Raw genomic sequence first — 24482 nt, 5'->3', positions numbered from 1 at the left:
GAATTTGTGATGTAACCATTGGGTTTCCTAGAAGCCCATTGGAAATAAGTGGGAGTGAGAAACGTTGCAGTGTGGTGTGAGTGCAGGTTACCTGTGGGTAGAACAGTATTGTTGGCCACCTGTCAGGAAGTCTCATCCATCAGCCTGAAAGCATGACGGCACAGACTTACAGCAAGAGCCTGCATGCTGGATCAAACTGGTTTTCTGACAAATATAATGTTAGTGCACCTTCTTTTTTCCAACCCTATTATGAGACAGTGGCCTTTAGTTATACGAAGATTTGTCAGTGAAGATTCTCCATCTTCAATGTCTTAGGATATCTACCGTTAAGTCAAAGGTTGCCAGATTTGTTAGAAGATGTTTGATTTAACCATTTGACTTAATAAAAGAACCTGCATTATGCTTTTTGAGTTTTTTCATTTCTTTTACTGTATTAGATATTTTTTTTATGCATGTAAAAAGTATGCAGACCTACTAAGCAGGTCACCATATGACCTGCTTAGTATGTATGTATATATATATATATATATATATATATATATATATATATATATATATATATATATATATATATATATATATATATATATATATATACAAACCTTTAAATGTGCATAAATGGGTTCTTTCATTTTCTCATGCTGAGACTATAAGTCTACAGGAAAACATGACTAAAAAAATCAAAACCTAAATTCGAATGCCATGATGCTATGATGACTACTATATACTGAGTCTGATCTGCAAGTTCTGTTAACTGAAAGTCAGGTTGATTGCAAAGTGAAAGGAGGTTTGCAAGTACAGAACAATAAAGAGCATGTATGTAGCTCAGCTAAGATGGAACAGAATAATAATCAATTTTGATCATAGTTTAACTTTTTCAGCATAAAAATTGACAGGCTCTAGCTTCATAAATGTGACCATTTGCTGCTTTTGTCTGAGTATGGTTGGATTTTGAATTGTTTGTTAGTAGACACAATACTGTTGAAACGTTTGGGTTCATCTAGAAATGTCCTTGTTTTTGAAAGAAAAGCATTTCTTTCAATGAAGATAACATGAAATGAATCATAAATCCAGTCTAGACATTGTTAATGTGGTAAATGACTATTCTAGCTGGAAACGGCTGATTTTTAATGGAATATCTACATAGAGGTACAGAGGAACATTTCCAGCAACCATCACTCCTGTGTTTTAATGCTACATTGTGATAGCTAATGGTGTTGAAAGGCTAATTGATGATTAGAAAACCCTTGTGCAATTATGTTGAATAATTATAAGTGTAAGTTCTTATGGAAAACATGAAATTGTCTGGGTGAGCCCAAACTTTTGAGCAGTAGTGTATGCGGGACATCACTTTGAGTTTTGGTTTCCGCTCCGCTAAACACATAGAAGTATGGAGCTTTTCTTTCATTTTAGTGTAAATAAATTAAAGCACAAGTAATGGTCATGATATGAAAAAAACCCCACACAAAACAAGAGCCATGTAAAACTGAGGACTGTCATCTGTAATTTTTTCCATGCGTCTGCAGATCTTCTTGCATCCTTGTAAAACTTGAAGCTCTGTGTTGCTTCGACACCATAAATAACAGACAAGTAAATCCTGACCACCACTCATGTTTGTACTTTGTGGGGGAATCGCATTGTTTTCTGTTATGTGTTTGCAGCAGCAGCTTAAATAATAGCTTTACTCAACCTATTTCTGAGCCAAAATAATGCCAGCTTCTCCTGCCAGCAAAAAAAAAAAAAAAAAGATTGGATCATTCAAGTGATCCTGTAGCATCCTCTAAACCAGTCCAACGTCTGTCTGCACCCTCTTAAAAATGTTGAAGTAGAGAAGCTGAAAAAACCTGTCCAGATTGACCACCTTGTTATTAGTAGTTTTCTGTTCTGCCCGGAGGGATCAGGCCTTTCTGAGTATGCCTACAAAGCCTCTTGTTATCCCTTCAGTAAGGTAGTGGGTAAGCAGGATTTCCGCTTTTGCAATTCACGGCGACAGTGACGGCACACATTATTTTAATACGCTTGCCAGACTGTGTAACACCGGTTAAGAACAAGTGTGTGTGTGTGTGCGTGCGTGCGTGCGTGCGTGTGTGCGTGCGTGCGTGTGTGCGTGCGTGCGTGTGTGCGTGCGTGTTGGAGGAGTTGTGTTGTGAACTACCCCTCAACTAAAACAAGGCTGGACGAACACACCCAGTTTACCTTACATTCTGTCATTTGAGAAGACTTTTTAAGTTCAACAAACTGACCCGTTTTGATTCCTGCCCGACTTGAAACCCAAATCCTTTGTTTTGCACATGTTGAGGTGCTGCTCGAAAGTTTTGCCCTCCCCCCCGACACACCTGCCTTTTACAATAAGTCACATGCAGGCACGTCACGTACCAAAACACAACGGAGGACCAAACATTCAGCAGCGGTCCACAATAACAGCTCCTTTCTTCTGTGTTTCAGAACATCTGAGGCTCATTATGTACACAACCCACAATGCTGACTGACTGTGGGCGTCATTTTTTCGGTTTGATGCTGTCCACTTGATATTCCACTGATATCAGTCTGATTCTGATTCTGATTCTGAAACTCAATATTTAGATGTATCAACAGTATAGCGAGTTTGCTTCTTTTGGCTCCTGCTGTGATATAAAAAGTACAAAGGATAATCTGCAATTAAACAAAACCAGTCTTATCGCAACATAGTTACGATTCACAGACATTATTTAAAAGATTGAATGTAAATCACCGAACAATTAATAAGTGTGGCTACATCTGCTGATCCTTTAACTGGTCAGGAGTGAACCCAGAGATTGCTGCTTTTCCTGGTTTCCAAACACAATATCCAGAGTTTTCAGAGATGGTTTTACCCATAAATCATTGTGTTTGTGGTCTGGTTAAAATAATAGTTTTCAAAAAACTCTGGGATTGGTGGTAAATTCTTGTTGGCTTGGATTACTTTACAATTTTCTGGCCAAAAAACCTGCTCGACTTCAGGTTCAACTGAACAAATCCACTGAAGCACTGATTATCTAAAGATGACTCAGCTCAGATAATTGGGCTACTTTGAATTAATTGACAGTTTTATTTTAAATTCTAGTTTTGTTTCTACAATCATATTTTAATCAGCATTATTATGTCACCTCTCATGCTAATTAATCTGAAATTATTTTCTCTCAGAATTTCATATAAAACTTTGACACCTTGTGACAGCAGTTTCCTGAAAGTTTCATTAAATTACTTGTTTAGATTGACCCTAAAAGTGAAATAAAAAGTAAACAAAGTGAAAGCAGCAGCTTCTCACAGTGAGAAGGTGGAATCGGAGTCATCGGGGCATTTTATTTACATTTATTATGTAGCTGTCAGTTGCTGATTGTTTTTCTGCTAATTGCTATGTTGCTTATTTGTCTAATTGTTTCAGTCAAACTGATCTGCAGGCTTGTAGTGATGCAAGTTACATTTAAAAATCTCCTAGATGAGTTGTGTAGAATTAAAAGGAAAGTTAAACATGTGGGGAACAACATTTATTCACTTTCTGGTGCCAGGTCAGTGCAGTAAAAATGAAGGTGAAGCCAGTAGTCAATTAGATTAGCTTCACATACAGACTGGAAAAAGAAGCTGTTAATTTAGCTCAGCCCAAAGGTAAACTAGAAAATCACTCAGAGATCGCAGTACTCCGCCAAGGCTGTCCATTCCTACATATGGCATTCTCAGAAATGCAGCATTTGTTCATTAGTTTTGATGATCAGAAATCACAGCAACTTTGAATTTGGCCATTTAATAGAGGTGTACCCACAAACAAAATGACCTTGCACTGAGCACAGACGTGTGTTATGTATGTGTACGTTATGTACGGATACCGAATTGCGTGACCTAAATATGTAGCGGGCGGCAGGAATTGATGGGACTCAGAAACACCCCCACAATGTAATCGATTGTTCCTTGTATCATTTCTGACAGATAAGTCCTGATAAGTCTACAGCGGTGGATTTGCAGTAGGATCACAATCATGTGATCGTCAGCAGGCAGCTGATGTAGTGTTCACTTGTTGTCATAGTTACAGTGACACTGTGCCGCTATCTGGCAATGATACAGAAATCTTAACAAATCCGTGGATCCAGACTATAAGCTGCATCACTGACATAATCTAATCACTTGGTCCTTGTGTCATTTCTGACCTTCCCTGAAACCTCCAACCAAATCTGTTTGTCCATTTTTTAGTAATGTTGCTAACAGACAGACAGACAAACCAACGCGATCGTCACATAACTCTGCCGCATTTTTTGACGGCGTAATAAACACTTGTTAGCGACTGGAAGACGAATACCAGAGTGAGCTGATGAAATGTAAAAAAACGTCAAAAACTGCCTGCTGTACCCGGTTTGTCAACATTTTTATTCCTCCGCACTGACAGCTTTGGCCTGGAGACATCATGCTTTCAGGTTGTCTGTCCATTTGTTCCATTCTGCAATGTATCAGGAACACATGAAGGGAGTTTATTTAAACTAATGTCCACTTGGACTGATCCACATTGTAGAATTTATACTGTAGCTTCTTCGCACCAACCTCCAAATTTGAAGCACTGTCAGGCAGAATGGCTACAACTTTATGTGAAGAATGTTAATTGGCAAAATAAAAATAAATTCATTAACTTTTACTGAATCCTTTCAAAGTCTCTACTGCATATATTATTTAGTGGAGGAGGCATAGAACTAGGAGGCAGTAATTCTATGTCTATAAACTGAAAGCAGAGCTCATGTTGCTCTGACAAGTGTTCTCTTCTCACAGGTAGACATCCAAAAAAGAGTCCCAAAAGAGATAAAAAATTATGTTTTATTTATTTGAAGCTTTTCCTCATTGTCTCATTCAAAATTCACGTAACTAATTTACTGCACAATCATCTGTTTTTGAATTTGTTTGCATATTTGCAACAAAACATCAGCTGTCTGAGCATCATGATAAAATGCCAGTAGTGTCAGCCTTACTGAGACCCTTTAACATTTAGTTAATCTTTAAATGTTACACATACATACACATACGCATGTTATACATAAACCAGTTCAGGTTTTGGTTGCAGTGTTTTTCTTCCTGCTCTGACTTTAGAGGAGATAATACAGAATCAGGCTCTGCTTAGGCAAACAAGATCAGGCGCTTATGAAATTTGTAGCCCCTGAGTGCCAGGATATGAAAATGTTAAGCAACGTCAATTTCAGTGCCAACACCGAGTTCCTCCGTTTGTTGCATAATTTCATCATGTGTTGTTGGAATGCATGCAGTTGCAGCAGACAGCCTATATTCTAGAGCAGCTCCCATTTCTCTTTTGGTCCATAATAATTACCGGAGACAAGTTCCACAAAGGCACCGATCTGTAGCGCTACATAGCCATTATTCTGCAGACAAAAGCCAGCCTTATGTGCCTATTTTCAGCCCCACTAGCATGTAGTGATGAAGGGGGGTGCTTAATGATTTTATGCTGTTGCACTTTATGGCCATATCCTGCTTGCTAATTAGGCATGTTTGTTTTCTCATTTCAGCTCGCAAGAAGAAGACAGGCCAATATCTCCTTTCTACATGAGGTAGGCCTCCTGTGTTTGTGTTAAAAGGCTGGCAGAACGGGCTGAGAGTGTGTTGTTTTGGACTGGAGGTGTGGGGGAAGTGGCTGCTTGCTGCCTCAGTGCATTATCATCTGGAACAATAGAACCACCAGTTAGAGGGAAAGCAGGGCAGCATGCACATGCAACAGTTTGCTCAACACTGTTTGCTTATTGTGGAGAAGGCAGCCGGAGCACATGTTTCATACCATCTACACCAGGGGTGTCAAACTCATTTTACTTCAGGAGCCACATTCAGCCCAATTTGATCTGAAGTGACCAGTAAAATTAAAGCATAAAAACCTATTAAACAAATCCAATTGTTTTAGTGTAAACAAGACATGTTCTGACAATATATGAATATTATGATATGAATAATGTGAAGATGTGTTTTCAGAGTGATGTGGTGATTAATGAACTGTGTGGGAATAAAAGAATAATACTCAGAGGTCACAAAAATATGTCTTTAACTTAAAACAGGTTGTAAATGAATTAACAGAAAAATAGTGGACTATTTTCAGTCAGTTCATCTTTTCAATAGTGAGAAAATTCCATGTATTCCAGTTTAGGTCTCTCAGTTGAGAAGATGTGCAGATTTTCTTTATATAATTTTTAAATTTATGTATTTAGGGTTTGCACTGTTGGCCAAACATAACAAGATATTTTTAGACGTCACCTTTAGCTCTGGGAATGTACAGTGTTTGTTTTGTTTTTTTTTCCAACAGTTATCAACTATTTTAACAGTTTGACCAATTTACCAAGAAACTGTCTGATGAAAGTACTTGCTCATTGGAGTCCTAATATTATCTGACTGTATCAAATTAATTTTTATGAATTTCTGTAGAGTTTCTTGTGTTTTTTGCCAAAATGGTAAAAAAAAAGTACACTATTGAATGAAATGAAACATTACCACAGTAAATTTGAGGTATTTGCACGTGCAGTGTTTGATTGCAACCAGACCACACCTTATTGATAAGCACTTGCTAATCATACATGACTCTACTGTTACTACTAGCCTTCAGTGTACTGAATGAAGCACAGCAGCTCAGCCAGCCTCTGCTGACAGCTGGTTCTTTAGTCCTTTGTGGTTGGTGCATTTTTCCAGAAGTGTTTATGCTCCACATGGGCACATTTGTGTAACGAAGCATATTATTTTTCTTCTTTTTTTTTTTTTTTTTTTTGTTCTGTTAAAAAGAGCACAGTATATATTACAGCACAAATGCTTCACAGGATAATCTGTAGGAGTAGCAAAAGTACAAAAAGTTAAGTTTAGATTACAGTCTGATTAAATCTCGCTGATAGAAGCCGGAAACCTGGATAGAAAAAGAGCTTTGGAAGTAACTGGGACAGCTTGTCTCTTTGTTGTGATATAATAAAACACAAATCCTTTATATCCGTGATGGAAGAACTGCATTAATCCAAGGCCTCGCTATTTACAGGATGTGTAGTATATGGTATGTAACTACAACCTGTTTCACTGTAGTAGAAGATATGTAATCTCTTTGTACGTATTACATAATCACTGTACTCCTTACTTTGTAGAGCTGAGACCGCATTATACTAAATTATTCACACTTGCAAGTCATATAGCCCATATAAGACATGTCGTATGTCACTGTAAGTCATTATGCGATGTACAGGCACACAGGTGTGCATGCATGTGTGTATGATGTATGTATATGTGTGTGTGTATACAGGAACCATGTGCTCTTTATGTGTTGCTGTTGTAAGCATACCAAATGTGTGTGAAGTCCTTGAAGACAACATGAAGGTTATGTCATTGAGCTTGTTGTGCCAAGTGTCACATTTTAATTCAAAGCAATCAAAAATCCCACACTCAACCAGTAACTCAAATATACACATTTTCATTTCTGACGTTTGTATAATTAGAAAGTTTATATTTGTGGGTGGGCTGCACAGTGGCTTGGTAGTTAGCGCTTTTGCCTTACAGCTAGAAGATCCCCGGTTCGCGTCATGGCCTTCCTGGGATCTTTCTGCATGGAGTTTGCATGTTCTCCCTCTGCATGCATGGGTTTTCTCCAGGTTCTCCAGCTTCTTCCCACAGTCCAACAACATGCTGAGGTTAATTGGTAACTCTAAATTGTTCGTTGGTGTGAATGTGAGTGTGAATGTTTGTCTCTATATGTAGTCCCCCCGCAACCCTAATGAGGATTAAGTGGTTTAAAGATAATGGATGGATGGATGGATGGATGGATGAATATTTTTGGGTTGAAGCGCAAAGAAAGGTTTCTGACGTTTTAGAAAAAAACAGTTATCGAATAAATAACAAGACAAGCACTCAGAGAGCGCAGTACTCCGCCAAGGTTGCTTAGTCGTCCTGATAAGTCCTCAGCGGTCAATTTGTAGTAGGATCGCAATCGTGATCATCAGCAGGCAGCTGACGTAGTGTTCACTTGTTGTCATGGTTACAGTGACACCGTACTGCTATCTCACAATGATACAGAAATCTTTAACAAATTCGTGGATCCAGACTATAAGCTGCATCACTGCCAAAATCTAATCACTTGGTCCTTGTGTCATTTCTGACCTTCCCTGAAAATTTCATCCAAATCTGTCCGTTTTTTAGTGATGTTGCGAACAGACAGACAGACAAACCAACGTCGATGGTCACATTACTCCACCACATTCTTTGGTGGAGTAATAATTTAAAAATATCACATTTTGAAAATAATATTTAGTTATAGCCAGAAATTATTTCTCACTCTGACCAACCAAGACCAACTTCTGTTTACTTTTCCACTCTCCTCTTACTTCTCACTGTTTACCTCTCATTCACTTCTTGTGCTCACGTTCATCAGTAACTCCATGGCCTACTTGTTCTTTGTCACATACGCACATACATACTAATGCATACACGCTTTCCCTCTCTGCTGAGCTCCACTTGCATTCCTTCGCGTACAGAAAGTCTCAGGGTGCCGCGTGTGAGCTTAACCTTAGCCCAACCACAGTGGATCATAGATCAACATATTTTTTCCCTCTGAGTGTTGACCAAAGACTCTGAAGGTCCTGGATAATATCTGACTGTGGTGTAACACTGGATTACCTGGGTGGATGTCCCTGGGTACACAGCGCTGACGATTTAGCTGGTATTAGCATCTGCTATGGAAGCTTTGGAGTTGTTTCCTTCACATTTTTAATGACTTAATGATCAGTTAGCTTTAAATCACCAACACAGCTGCAAAGCATACTATTTTGGTCTTATGTTTATTTGCAAAGCAAGTTTCTCAGTTAAAAGGTCTGGAATTAAGTAATTAAATTCAAAGACTTGCACTGCTGGCTTTTTAAATATAGACATAGCAGGATAAAAATAGCACAACTTCAAAATTAAAATGCCAGACGTCATATCCTTACAGACCGGACTGAACAGTTCAGCAAACCTTACAGACACCATTAAACTAGAAACAGCTTACTTGTCAGTAAGTCAGTCATTCAGGTAAACTATATTTTGAATCTGTCAAACAAGCCAGGAATTGTTCAGTCTTTTAGGAAATTATTTGTGTTTTTGCCCTGACTTAGATACAGAAGATTATTTATCTGTTCAGTATTAGAAAGCCACATCCAAGAGATGGTTGTCTAAATGTAAAAAGACTTTTTCTTGAACAACAAAACCCCAGTAAGTTACTGCACCTGGCCAAGAAATAGCCCAACCTATAAATTTGGATTTTGCTGTCTTTGGAAAGAGCCAGGTTCTTTCTGCTAAGCAGTGCCAGCTGTAACTTCAGTAAGATTGTACAGACATGAATGAGGGATCAAAATCATCAGCCAAAGAGAATAAAATTAATACAAAATAGAATTCTGTTAACATTAGTAAGATTAACAGCTTACTTCCACTTTAACTTACACTATCGTTCAAAAGTTTGGGGTCACGTAGAAATGTCCATGTTTTTAAAGAAAAGCATTTCTTTCAATGCAGATAACATTAAATGAATCAGAAATCCAGTCTAGACATTGTTAATGTGGTAAATGACTATTCTAGCTGGAAACGGCTGATTTTTAATGGAATATCTACATAGAGGTACAGAGGAACATTTCCAGCAACCATCACTCCTGTGTTCTAATGCTACATTGTGTTAGCTAATGGTGTTGAAAGGCTAATTGATGATTAGAAAACCCTTGTGCAGTTATGTTAGCACATGAATAAAAGTGTGAGTTTTCATGGACAACATGAAATTGTCTGGGTGAGCCCAAACTTTTGAACGGTAGTGTAAATAATCATTTTATGCAAGCAAGTTTTCCTTTCTTTTCATGTGAGAAACAAGACTTTTAGGACAGAAAATAAATGTTGCCACTATAAACAAAAGTTTTCATGGAAAACATGAAATTGCCTGGGTTACCCCAAACTTTTGAACGGTGGTGTGTGTAGGATTTGTTTTGCAGAAAAAGTCCATGTTTGCACTTTCACAGTAAGTAGCAGACTTTCACCAAACAACAGTTGCTTCTTCATCACTTCATCAATTGGAGCACTGTTACCTTCATAATTAAACAGCAGCTAGTTTCTTTTAAGATGAAACACTTGTGTTGCAGTCATGCAGTGACAATAGAGAGGTGGTTAATGACTGTAGTTAGGTGTGATTCCTCGGACTTAACAGCTCAGATAACATTTGTACAGGTGAATGTGAAATAACACCATTATTGTGTTGCAAAGTCACCGGCTGATCAGCTATTGATCAAATATTTGACTGGACTCTGTGGTTTACTATGATATTTCTAGAGTGAACTTGAGGATGGATTGCTGACTGGCCTCACTCATACTCAGTTGATGTTGTTCTAGTTGTGTTTCTGATGCGTTGACTCATCCCTCTTGCCATATGGTCTCTTTTGCCAGCAGTTCATGACTCACACTCTCTCCGTTGCACACCAGGCAGTAAACCTGCCTCATACCAGAGTGGTTTCACACTGTTGCATCTTTAGCAAAAAACTTAATCAGTCGAACAAAGTGATCTCTGAGCAGTGAGACGACTTCATTTGCCAAATTGTCACACTTCAACTGTCCGGGGCCAACCCAAAGACTGTTTGGGCCGATCATAGCTCCCACAAGATATTTAATTACCAAATGTTTCTCACTTGATATGTACAGGCCGTGACGATCAGCTGTTTATTTAATCAGCAGTTTAAATGTGGCACGAAGAGTTTAAATGTAGTCGAAGACAGCTAATTTAAGTTTACTGACCATTATAGATAAAAGATTCTCGCCAGATCGTAGCTAGTAGTGTATTTTAGGGTGTCATGAAATAAACTGGAGTACTATATGCCATACAAGGAGTTTTCAAAAGACTTCTCTGTTGAGATCTGATAACGTTACACTACCATTATCTACTACAGTAGACTACAGTAGTTAAAAACAGTTAAAGCATAGAAATATGATTTTCATTATTTTACATGAATAATTTAGTGTGAAATTATCCAGTAAATACGAGAAAATAAGCAAAGATTTGAGGAAGGTTTAAAAAATAATGATTATCAGATGTATCACCAGTATTTTCTACCTTCATATTCTGTTAAAGGCATCATTTTTACCCATAAAAATCTGTTATCTTTGGATTTTTTTTATATCTCCTCTTCTCATGGATCAATTTTGACCATTCTGTTGTTAATCTGGCTCTTGCTTAATGAAAGCAACTTGCTGAAAGATCCCTTTTTAAATCATCTTGCACAATTCTATTGTGATCCAGACCAATAACTTGGGAACCATTAGACTAGAAGAATTTTCAATATTTCAGAAAAAAAACTAAAACAGTATTTAATCTGGCTCGAGCATACAGAAATTCACTGCTAACAATTGCACAAGGGTTTTCTAATCATCAATTAGCCTTTCAACACCATTAGCTAACACAATGTAGCATTAGAACACAGGAGTGATGGTTGCTGGAAATGTTCCTCTGTACCCCTATGGAGATATTCCATTAAAAATTGGCTGTTTCCAGCTAGAATATACATTTACCACATTAACAATGTCCAGACTGGATCTCTGATTAATTTAATGTTATCTTCACTGAAAAAAATGCTTTTCTTTCAAAAATAAGGACATTTCTAGATGAACCCAAATTTTTGAACGGTAGTGTATATGAATTAAAATTACTCTATATTAGCTAATGTTGCTCTAAATGAGTTAAAGTTGCTCTATAATAGTTAAAGTTGCTCTAAATTAGTTAAAGTTGCTCTATAATAGTTAAAGTTACTCTAAATGAGTTAAAGTTGCTCAAAATGAGTTAAAGTTGCTCAATAATAAAGTTGTTCTAAATGAGTTTAAGTTGCTCTATAATAGTTAAAGTTGCTCTATAATAAGGTTGCTCTAAATAAGTTTAAGTTGTTCTATAATAGTTGAAGTTGCTCTGCATTAGTCAAAGTTGTTCCATATTAAAGTTGCTCTCAATGGTTTAAAGTTGACCTACACTAGACTGTATTTCTGATTAATTTAATGCTATCTTCACTGAAAAAAATGCTTTTCTTTCAAAAATAAGGACATTTCTAAGTGACCCCCAGTAGTGTATGTAACTTGATGACCAGTCACAAGTACACAGCTGTTTATTGTAAGTGGTAACAAGCCAAAAAGATACGAAACTACTGTCTAAAACCATCACAGCATCAGTGCCAGAACTGCAGCATTGAGCACAGTAAGCTTGATTTGATACTCACGGTATGACAATCGTCCTGTGCTGGCATACGTTCTAGTTATATAACTGACCATCTCATCATCTTTGTACTAACACCAGCCTTTAGCATTGGGTATTCTGAGACAGTTGTCAACAGCTCTGGAAACTTGTGCTGTATTTCAGCCTTTAGAGATGACTGACCTCTTGTCACAAGTGTCTACTGCACTTGATGAATTTGTGCGTCTGGCATCTGCAGCCATTGAGGTCTCAGGTTAAGTCAACACGAGTAAGCCATTGAACCGTTTTCTGTTGCTTTAACCTGTTGTGTTCAGAGCCAGGTCTAAATTTAGGTGCTTTGCTAATATTTTTCCTGCTGCGATATTATCAAGGAGTTTAGTCTGCCACCTCTGGAGCCACTTCCACTCTTCTTCTGTCTCCCTGTCCCAACAAAAGAACCTGCACTGACATTATGGATGATTTTTAATTTCCACGTGTTTAGAGGTATTATTTTTGGAAACGAAACTCTGGAGCACAGTTGTTCGAAGTGATAGAAAAAGCCTGTGTGCGTGTTTGGGCATGTTTATGGTAGGAATTATTGAATCTGATAATAGTGATCACCTGGTTATCGCATGACAACCACTGTGGGCTCATTTTTACTCACTGTGGGTTAATTTTTACTGACTGTCAGTTCATTTGTACTCACTGTGGTCTCATTTTTTCTTGCCATGGGCTCATTTTGGCTCACTTTTGGTTCATTTTTCCTCATCGTGGGTTAATTTTTCCTCACTGTCAGCTAATTTTTCCTCACTGTGGGCTAATTTTTACTCATTGCAATCTCATTTTTACTCCCTGTGGTCTAATTTTTACTCAGTCAGCTCATTTTTACTCATTGTGAGAAAAATTTTCCTCACTGTGGTCTCATTTTTACTCACTGTAAGCAAATTTTTCCTCACTGTGGTCTCATTTTTTCTCACTGTGGTCTCATTTTTACTCTTCATGGCCTCATTTTTACTCATCATGGGTTCATTTTTACTCACTGTGGTCTCATTTTTACTCCCTGTGGTCTCATTTTTACTCACTGTGGCCTCATTTCTACTCACTGTGGCCTCATTTTTTCTCACTATCAGCTCATTTTTACTCACTGTGGCCTCATTTCTACTCACTGTGAGCAAATTTTTCCTCACTGTGGGCTGATTTTTACTCACTGAGAAAAATGTTTCCTCACTGTGGTCTCATTTTTACTCACTGCGGCCTCATTCTTACTCACTGTCAGCTAATTTTTCCTCACTGTTGGCAAATTTTACTCACTATCGGCTCATTTTTACTCACTGTCTGCTCATTTGTACTCACTATCGGCTCTTTTTTACTCACTGTCTGCTCATTTGTACTCACTATCGGCTCTTTTTTACTCATGGTCAGTTCATTTTTACTCATTGTGGGCCTGTTTTTACTCACTGTGGATTAATTTTTTCTCGCTGTGGGCTCATTTTTACTCAGCTCATTTTTGCTTACTGTGGTCTCATTTTGACTTGCTGTGTTTATACGTCTATTTGTGTCTGTAGTTTTCATGTGTTCCTGCTGGCGCCTCTTGGCCAGGTCATGTTTGCAAATGAGAACTGGTTCTCAAACATTTTTACCTGGTAAAATAAAGGTAAAATAAACAAATATAAACCTGTTTCACTGTCCACACTTACAGCTCCCTGTTTTACTCAGGTTCACCACAGTCACCTTCACAGTGTTCCGTCACTCCATTATTATCTTTTCCTTTATCGTACGTGGTCCACTGCGCGGCCATGCTATTACTGTCAACACCACTGTTTATGGAAGATTATTTTCATGTCAAACTTATACATGTTGAGGTAACTGTACTCCTGGAAAAGCAGATCATTTCTTCAAAGGCTAAAGTATCAACTAAATCACAATGTCAAGATTTTTTTTATTTTTGATTCATTCATTCATTTGTTCATCATTTAGTCACTGAAGAACCATTTAGATTTTACACATCAGAAGTTTACAGATTCAGATTGCTTGTTTTAAAATGCAGGAAAATAGAAAAAGCAGTGACATTTTTAGGTTGAAAGCATAGAATGTTTCACTTAAAAGTTAGCTAAATTGAGTTGTTGGTTCAGCCATTACTGATTAATCTCGTAAAGGTTGCATCACAATTTCACATCTCTTAGAAACTTTTAAGGGACAGTCTAAAACTAAAATGTGTCATTAACAAGAGCATAAAACAGAAACAGTTTCAGATTATTGCAATTATGGAAGAAACTGTCATCAGATCAGAATGTTTAGATTTTTGTTTTTATTTTTATTTTATTTATTTTGGGCAACCAATCAGTTGGGGCCACTCCAACACATTTAGACATTACAGGGAAATGAAGCTCCAGGAGATGCTCAGAATATAGTAGTTCCTTGATGTAACATCAGTTCTTAACTTTGCTGATTTTATTTATCTGTTTATTGAAAAACTGTCTTTTTGATTAGTCTGTCTCTGTTTTTTTCGGGATGCTTTTTAGTGTAGATAGTTGTTGCCAATGCTGGAATGACAACATTTCTTTTTCTGCCATTGAATCAGACTTTTAACCATCTGAAGCATAGAGAAATTCCTGCCTTCTAAAAAAAATGGAAATGTAATTATGGATTTTTTTTCACAATTAGACCAAGAAATCCCTGCCTACCTCGGCTTCAATCGACTACTTATTTTATCTCTACGTTCAACTAGTGCACCTGACAAGTTGCTCAAATTTACTGTCCAGTAATCTTTATTTGTTTCGCTTAGAGACAGAAAAAAACCTGAAAAAGTTGAGTTACAACTTTGAAAACAAACGAGCAAAAATAGAGAAAATCACACTTGGAAAGAGATGCTGAAATTTCTATGTAAATTAAATATTCCATATCTATATTACAGCACATGAGGTAAAATATATAAATAGAGGACATAAAAAGAAAGCTACAGATGAAGTCATGGATCAGTATAAAGAGCTCCGACCACATACTCAACAGCTGAGCTTAATGGTAGCCATAGAAGCCAGCCACTTTGGTCTTATGGGACCCACTTAAGCTCTGAACACAGCTGAGGTTAACACTCAGCCATGCTTGTAGATGCCTTGATCACCTGGGGCCAGAACCAGAGCCCCGGGGCATTTTTAGTGTTGCTCAGTGACCTGTTGTGACCACTTGTTTTGATAACATTAACCTTTCCCTCTTGTTTTTCTTTCAGTAACCACCTCTCCCCTGTCCACTGCAGACCAGATGTTGTAAAGTAAGTGGACTTTAGCACTGTAACCTAAATCTGATGTATCATTGCTTTTGTAATTTACACAGTTTTCTGACAAGAAGTTGCAACTGTAGAGCATAACAAGCAGATTTGCTGATCTGCTCCTTTTCTTTCTGGCTCCAATTAGTTATCTGGATAGGACAATACGCTCAGCAGTGGAGCAGCACCTCTTTGATGTAAACCCTTTAGAGGATCAACATTCAGGGACCTGTGAGTTCACCACACGTCCTTCAAGCCCCAAGGTGACGCTAACGGCACGACAGAGACGTCGGCACCAGAGAGATCAACAGGAGGAGGGACTGAAACTCAGAGAGAGAAACAGGTACAGAAAATCTGGCATCGTGTTGATGTTGGTAGTTGATGGAACCAGCATAAAATTAGTGGCGGTTTGTCTATAGCGGCAACAATTATTTTCTGTCCTTAGTCTTGTTTCTCACATGAAAAGAAAGGAAAACTTGCTCGCATAAAATGTTTATCTACTCTACCGTTCAAACGTTATGGGTCACTCAGACAATTTCATGTTTTCCATGAAAACTCACACTTTTATTAATGCGCTAACATAATTGCACAAGGGTTTTCTAATCATCAATTATCCTTTCAACACCATTAGCTAACACAATGTAGCATTAGAACACAGGAGTGATGGTTGCTGGAAATGTTCCTCTGTACCCCTATGGAGATATTCCACTAAAAATCAGCTGTTTCCAGCTAGAATAGTCATTTACTACATGAACAATGTATGGACTGTATTTCTGATTAATGTTATCTTCATTGAAAAAAAAGCTTTTCTTTCAAAAACAAGGACATTTCTATGTGATCCCAAACTTTTTAAAGGTAGTGTATATAATAACAGTAAAAGCATTCAGAGAGCGCAGTACTCTGCCAAGGCTGCTCAGTCGTTGTATGATTTCCGATGGATTAAATCTTTAAGCAATTCATGGTCCACAGTGGTGGATTTGTAGCAGGATCACAATCATATGATTATCAGCAGGCAGCTGATGTAGCGTTCACTTGTTATCATAGTTACAGTGATGCTGTGCCTCTATCTCACAATGATACAGAAATCTTTAACAAATCCATGGATCCAGACTATAAGCCGCATCACTGCCAAAATCTAATTACTTGGTCCTTGTGTCATTCAAATCCGTTAGTCTGTTTTTGAATAATGTTGTTAACAGACAGATCAACAGACGGACAAACCAGCATTGATTGTCACATAACTATTATTATAATAAATAATTCTATAAATTAAAAACAAGTTCAGTTTTTCAGCATTATAGCATAGGAAACCTGTGATACAGTAACAGTGTAATATATACAGTATAGTACAAAAACATTACTATTTCCTTCATTTTCTGTAACTTTTGCCACTCAAAAATGCTACTTTTTAACCCAATGTTGTGCTGAACGATCACATATATGTAAATACATTAAAGCTGGTGTAGGCAGAAATCTGAAAAGCAGAAAAAACAAACTTCGTTAACGATAGTCAAGTTTGAAGTCAAAACATTCACTGTGATTGGCTACAATTCCCCATATCAGACTTCATTTACTTAAACATGTAAACAGAGCTAAGAGTGTGTGAAGAAGTCCAGTTTTCTCTCAAATCACCTGAATTTCAATATGCTGAAAGGTTAATGTAGAGTTTTTGCTCAAAGATGCCAAAGAACAAACTACCTACCCCAGCTTAAAATGTTAACATCACACATTTTATTTCAAAAATGTTAACAACCGCAAACTGTGTGTCTGACCTCTGGAACTTGTTTCACATAACTGTATGGGAGCTTATTAGGTCCTGTTTTAAAACCAAGAAATATAAGTGCTGAATGATAACATAAAGGCTAGTTAGCAAATTTAATAATTATTAGGTTAACCTTTGGGAGCTACGTGAAAATGCAAACAGTGACAGATTAATGAACACCTGAAAATCCTTGAATCAAGTTTATATCTAAGAATGTAAGTTGAAATATTAATATTATTCATTACTGAAACCTGAGCACAGAGCCTTACTGCAATGACACTACCTCCAGTTGGTGTTTTGGTCACAGCAAACATTCAAAGAGTTTCATACTGCATCGTGAGGTTGTAGACTGACGCCCAGTACAGTCATAACAACTGCAGTCATCACCAGTAAGAAGCTAATCCTTGTTGATGGAGACCCGGAGAGATCAGTGACACGTGGATTAGAGGAGTGTCTTAGTCCAGAGATGGCAGAAAATGTCAACAAGAGCATGGACAGTAAATAGAATTAGTACAAACGCTAAACAGCACATTAGCTGCTCCGGAAGGTATAAGTAAGGCATCGGGATGGCCTTGGCATTTGATTTCCTCGAGCGTTTCATCCAATATCGAGCTGATAAAGACAGACCAGGGAGAGCAGAGGGAGTCAGATGGAGGGCAGATGTCTCATTTTCTCATCTTTTTCTTTTTCATCTGAGAACAGACCTGCATCCATCAAGGCGGACACCAACAAGGAGAACATCCCATCGAGTGGTGGTAGCAGTTCAGGCAACGTAGAGGAGGACACGGGCAGCAGCTGGGTTTCACAGGGAGGACAGAGTGGTCACACCGAGCGAACCCCCAAACCCAGAAAGTCAAAACACACTCCGACTCTAGTGCAGCTCACTGACAACCAGGCCGCCCACGCAGTGAGTCATTTTCATTTGTCTTCAAGATTTGTCACTATCTGGGGAGTTTCTGTCCTCTGTTTTATTGTTGCTTTTTTTTTTAAACTGTTTTTTTCCTCCTTTTCCTCACTGTGACCATAGGTCCACAGCTAGCCTCGTGAAAGCTAGGTTATGTTGATTAATTTGTAGAAGTATGTACACTACCAGTCAATAGTGTGGACACACCTTCTCATTTAATGTTTTTTCTTTATTTTCATAACTAGTTACATTGTAGATTCTCACTGAAGGCATCAAAATTATGAATGAACACATGGAATTATGTAGCAAACAGAAAAGTGTGAAATAAGTCAAAACATGTTTTATATTTTAGATTCTTCAGAATAGCCACCCTTTGCTTTGATTATTGTTCTTATACACTCTTGGCATTCTCTGCATGAGCTTCATGAAGTAGTCACCTGAAATGGTTTTCCAACAGTCTTGAAGGAGTTCCCAGAGATGCTGAGCACTTGTTGGCCTTTTTTCCTTCACTCTGTGGTCCATCTCATCCCAAACCATCTGGATTGGGTTTAGGTCAGGTGACTGTGGAGGCCAGGTCATCTGACCTAAGCAACACTCCATCACTCTCCTTCTTGGTCAGATAGTCCTTCCACAGCCTGGAGGTGTGTTTGGGGTCACTGTCCTGTTGAAAAATAAATGATGGTCCAACTAAACACAAACCGGATGGGATGGCATGTCACTGCAGGATGCTGTGGTAGCCATGCTGGTTCAATGTTCCTTCAGTTTGGAATAAATCCACAACAGTGTCACCAGCAAAGCAAAGCACCCCCACACCATCATACCTCCTCCTCCATGCTTCATGGTGGGAACCATGCATGTAGAGACCATCCATTCACCTTTTCTGGTCTCACAAAGACACGGTGGATGGAACCAAAGATCTGAAATTTGGACTCATCAGACCAAAGCACAGATTTCCACTGGTCTAATGTCTATTCCTTGTGTTTCTTGGCCCAAACTCATCTCTTCTGCTTGTTGCTTTTCCTTAGTAGTGGTTTCTTAGCAGCTGTTTGACCATAAAGACCTGATTGGTTCAGTCTCCTCTGAACAGTTGATGTAGAGATGTGTTTGCTACTAGAACTCTGTGTGGCATTTATCTGGACTCTAATCTGAGGTGCTGTTAACTTTCCATTTCTGAGGCTGGTGACTCAGATGAACTTATCCTCAGCAGCAGAGGAGACTCTTGGTCTTCCTTTCCTGGGGTGGTCCTCTTGTGAGCCAGTTTGGTCGTAGCTTGATGGTTTTTGTGACTGCACTTGGGGATACATTCAAAGTTTTTGCAATTTTCCAGACTAACTGACATTCAGGTCTTAAAGTAATGATGGACTGTTGTTTCTCTTTATGTAGCCGATTGGTTCTTGCCATAATATGGATTCTAACAGTTGTCAAATAGGGCTGTCAACTGTGTACCAACCTGACTTCTGCACAACACAACTGATGGTCCCAACCCCATTAAGAAGACAAGAAATTCCACAGATTAACCTTGACAAGGCACACCTGAGACTACCTCACGGAGTTCATGGAGAGAAAGCCCACGGTGTCCAAAGCAGTAATCAAGGCAAAGGGTGGCTACTTTGAAGAATCTAAAATATAAAACATGTTTTGACTTATTTCACAGTTGTTTGTTTACTACATAATTCCATATGTGTTCTTTCATAGTTTTGATGCCTTCAGTGAGAATCTACAATGTAAATAGTCATGAAAATGAAGAAAAACCATTAAATGAGAAGGCGTGTCCAAACTTTTGACTGGTAGTGTATATGAGTAGGACATAATCAGCTGGTCGTGTCCATCAGCGTATTACATTGACACATTTGCACAACTTCGCCACTGATGTACCAAAGACAAATGAAGCATTCATCTCAAATCACTGTCTTTTTATTTCTGAATCACAGCAAATAATAATCAGTTGGAATTAACAAGAATCACTAAATGGAGACAAGTTGGACAATGACAGGAAGCTGTGCAGCTGACTAATTTTTCTCTGCAACTGCACAGCAGCTGATAACATGCAGCACTATTTGATACCCACTTTTTTCCAGAAGTAGCCTAAATGTACGGGCTGTAAGTACACAGTTAGCTGCAGCTTTCATCCACTCAAGATGAAAAAGTAGAGAGCAACTTGTCCTTTTAACTGTTGTCATGTGGGTGTTGAAGACCACAAAGTTTGAAGCGTTTGTTGAGTGCTCAGTATTTCATCTAATCAAGAGTAAATTAGTGAGATGTAGTGCTTCATGTAGGGTATAGAATTTTGCTTTTACAGTTGATTTACTTGGTTACCCAAAAGGTGGAGTATGTAATTTTTTTCTTTTATATCTCTGGCTCTATTAAATGATTGCATACTTCCAGATCTGCTTTGCATCAAAATAGAGCTGCCTGATTATTACTTCAATGTGCTGAATATATAAATGATTACTCAGGTATTTCAGTCACTCTGTAGAGAAAAACATCATCCAGTGTTATAATTTCATCCAGTTTTTTTACTTTAATTTCTAAATTGTTTTGCCGTATATCTTTAAATTACCATATAGCATGACTGTAGCTGTTTTTTTTTTTGTTTTTTTTTAAGATTTCTGTTTTTTAATACTAATTTAGTCACACTGTATCTAATTTAAATCATTATTTTTCGAGTTTCACACTTTTTTGTTTAGGCAAAATTGCTGCATGCCTTTTTTGTTTTTAAGAGGATCTAATGTTTTGTTCAGTAGGAAAAATAGTTTTGAAGAGAAAACTAAAATTTCTTAATGAAAAATAAGTTCAATTTCAACAACATTATGCCTCAGTTTATCATTTATACATTACAACTGACAGATCGCAGAGTGTCTACAAAGGCACAAAACATCCGGTCAAGTATCTGAGACTGAATGGTATCATATTTTACTTCAAAATGACAAAAGTCAGACCAAAAAAAACCCCATAAAACAACAAAAACAAGACAAACTGTTACAAAAATGAGACACAAAATGACAAAAACGGAACACAAAACAAAAGCGAGAAACAAAATGACAAAAAAAATGCGACAAAAAACATGAAACAAAACAAAAATGAGACAAAAAAATTGCACAACTGACAGAAAGGAGACAAAAAATGACAAAAGCAAGAAACAAAACAACAACAAAAATAGATTAACAACACAAGCGAGACAAAAAAAAAACGCAAAAAGCCTAAAGCGAGAAACAAAATGACAAAAACATGAGACAAATGACAAAAGTCAGGCAAAAAAGACAACAAACCAACAAAAACAAGACAAAAGATGACAAAAATGAGGCACAAACCGACAAAAGAGCAATCTAGTGTTTTACTTTATGATCAAAACAACTTGTCATGGTCTAGAAATTATTTTACATTTATAGTTTTACAAATTTACAATTTGTAGTTAATGTCTTCTCTGTAATTTTTACACTTTACAAAGTCGCCCCACGGGCCGGATTGGACCCTCTGGAGGGCCAATTTTGGCTCACGGGCCATATGTTTGACACCCCTGACATAGATGATTAACATATCAATAATGTACTTTGCAATTCTAATAACTGATTTATTATCAGTTTAGTCTAATTTCAAATCAATATAAAAATATTGACTGATTCTAACTTGTCAAATATGAAGATTTAATGTTTTTAGATCATTGTAAATAAAATATTTGGGATTTTAAATAGGAGAAGGGAAGCTGTGTTTTGTATTTTCTGGCTATGTTCTCACATTTTCTGGACCAAGTGCACATAAATGACCACAAACAGTGCAGCAGAACGTTTTGTCCACCTTGCTCCTGCTACAGTTTATCTCAGGATCGAGGCTAAGTGTACACATACTGTGCAAACAAATAATAAATTACTTGGCTTTCTGTCAACTGCTAACCAGGAAGTCTGCAGAGCAATCAGGAGTCTATAGAAGGAGTGTGTGAAAGTAGTCAAAGTCTCGTTGAGCATGTTGTGAAGCATACAGCTGAAGCATGTAACCTAATCTCTACACTCTCTTCTTACAGTGCTGTAAAGCGAGTCAGATTAATATTCACTCTTGGCTCATAAATGATGTTTGCTAATGTAAGGTTGAGCTGCATGGCGTGCTGTGCCACCGACTGGAAATAGAGTTGTTGAATTCACACGCTCACTCCGGCGGCAGAATCTGAGACAAGCAGACTGTTTTATTTCCCCCTTCTTGCAAACACCTTACGTAACAGTACATATGACACATGAAGCCTTGACACACAAATGGTATACATGTTATAACTGGCACAGTTGTGATTGACTGTGCAACTGTGTGTCACGCTGCTTGCAGAGGTTTGATGTTGGTGAGGATCTGTGTCTGTGAACGTAAGCTGATTAGGTCAAGAGCCACTGGAGCTACTAATGGGCTCTGAGAGCCTTTGGAGAGCTGTTAATTATACAGCAATACAACACGCTACGCAAGACAGTGTGAACAGAATTAGTTTCTTTCTGAGAGCTTTCACCTCTCATTGCCGATTTGTGTGAAACTGGTTTGGATCAAGGATACATTTATATTCTCAATATGATTAGTTTTAGTCCACATCTTTCAGATTCTCCTTTTTAAATTAGATATTACAGGCTTAAATGAGCCAGGAGGAAAGCCAATCTTTGCTCATCAGTATACATATTAAAAGTAGCTCCCCACACAGTCAACACATTGGCAAATTTACACTAGCTACATATCAGCACAACATGCTTTTACCAGTCAGTATAGTCAGCATATGCAACACAAATATCTATGCTTCTAGCTGGACAACCTTCAGACCAAACTCAAAGCCAGACTAGCATTTCTCTTCTACCACAAAGCCTCCTTCACTCATGCTGCCAAACTCACCCTCATCTTGATGACAATACTCCCGATTCTGGATTATAACGACATCATTTACAAAATGGCCCCAAGTACCGTGGTCAAAAAACTGGACACTCTTTATCACTCAGCCATCCGTTTTGCCACTAATGCACCCTTCCACACTCACAATCAATCAATCAATCAATCAATCAAACTTTATTTATATTGCACTTTTCATACAATTGAAATGCAACCTGAAGTGCTTTATACCATTTAAAATATTAAAAACAAGAAAACCAATCCCTTCCTCCCTCCATATATACATGTATGCACACAACTACACATGCACGCACACACACACACACACACGCTCACACATACACACACACAAACACACAAACTCTCTCCACTGACTGTAGGGAGACATGGCATGGCACTGACGATCGTGGAAAACGCCTCCATTGGGGTCGTCCACACTGGGAGGAGTCGCAGGCCATGACCACCAGGGGCGCCGGCACCTGGACCCCCTGACCCTGATAGACAGGGGGACCCCCACACCGAGGTGGGGAGTCCCCCAACCAGCCGGACCGAAGGGACCCGTGGACATCACCCCCAGCAGCAGACCGCATGCAGCCTCCAGTGTGGAGGACCCCCCTGAGGAAACACTGGAGTTAAAAAACTAAAACTTTAAAGTATAAGATAAAAGGCCTGATGTAAGATAAGTAAAAAGGTTAAAAGTTAAAGAAATAAAAATACATAAGATAATAAATAAAGAATGATAAGAACCACTGTGATCTCTATAAATTGGTGAGGTGGCCCTCCCTTCATGCCCGGCGGCTTCACCACTGGTTTCATTTTGTTTATGAGTCAATTCTGGGCAATACATCTCCCTACCTGTCCTCTCTTCTTCACCTCGCCCATAATTCATATTGCTCTAGGTCTACTGAATACATCAAGCTCATCATCCCCAGCACTTCTATTATTTTTAGCCGTAACTCCTTTAGCTTTGCAGCAGCTAACGACTGCAACACCTTACAAAACACCCTCAAACCTCCAACTCTGACTCCACTCACCACCTTCAAGCTTAAACTCCAACAGATTGTAGCTGACTGTTGCACCTGCTGATCACTTCGGATCTTACTTACACACATACTTATATATACACACACACCTTTTTACGCCTCATGCACATTTTTTTTCGCTCACGTGTATATTTTCCCATGCTTCTTACTTGTCTACTTTTGCTCTATGTTATGTTAATATGCTTGTGGTGTGTGTAGTTTACATGTGTATTTGTTCCTGCTGGTGCCTCTTGGCCAGATCATGTTTGCAAATGACAACTGGTTGTCAAACTTTTTTACCTGGTAAAATAAAGGTCAAATAAAATAAATTCTAAAAAAAACAATACTCTATCCACAAAAATGATCTAATAAGTTACTCTAAATTGTCAATTCAAAAAGGAGTCCTGGTTTGTCATGGTGCTAATACAATATGTACAGCTAGTTCTGTTTTCTGGAAAGTGGTCATAAGTTTTAAAGTCTGTGTGTCTTTTTTTTTACAG

At 38.1% G+C, this 24482-nt stretch overlaps 1 protein-coding gene across 4 annotated transcripts in view; it reads left to right on the top strand.

Moving 5' to 3' along the window:
- LOC111583083 (protein FAM13A) overlaps window positions 1–24482 on the top strand; it is an 82942-nt gene that overhangs the window by 36714 nt on the left and 21746 nt on the right. For all 4 annotated transcript variants that reach the window (XM_023292013.3, XM_035958046.2, XM_035958047.2 and 1 more), the window contains exons 9-12: window positions 5517–5558; window positions 15411–15452; window positions 15595–15789; window positions 17911–18115. In XM_023292013.3, the coding sequence (XP_023147781.3) occupies window positions 5517–5558; window positions 15411–15452; window positions 15595–15789; window positions 17911–18115 (484 nt within the window). The remainder of the gene's footprint in view (window positions 1–5516; window positions 5559–15410; window positions 15453–15594; window positions 15790–17910; window positions 18116–24482) is intronic.

The sequence above is a fragment of the Amphiprion ocellaris genome, chromosome 4 (assembly GCF_022539595.1).
Source record: "Amphiprion ocellaris isolate individual 3 ecotype Okinawa chromosome 4, ASM2253959v1, whole genome shotgun sequence".
In the NCBI taxonomy this organism is placed as follows: domain Eukaryota; kingdom Metazoa; phylum Chordata; class Actinopteri; family Pomacentridae; genus Amphiprion; species Amphiprion ocellaris.
Note: the sequence above shows the minus strand (reverse complement) of the source record. Positions and strands in the feature narration are given on the sequence as shown.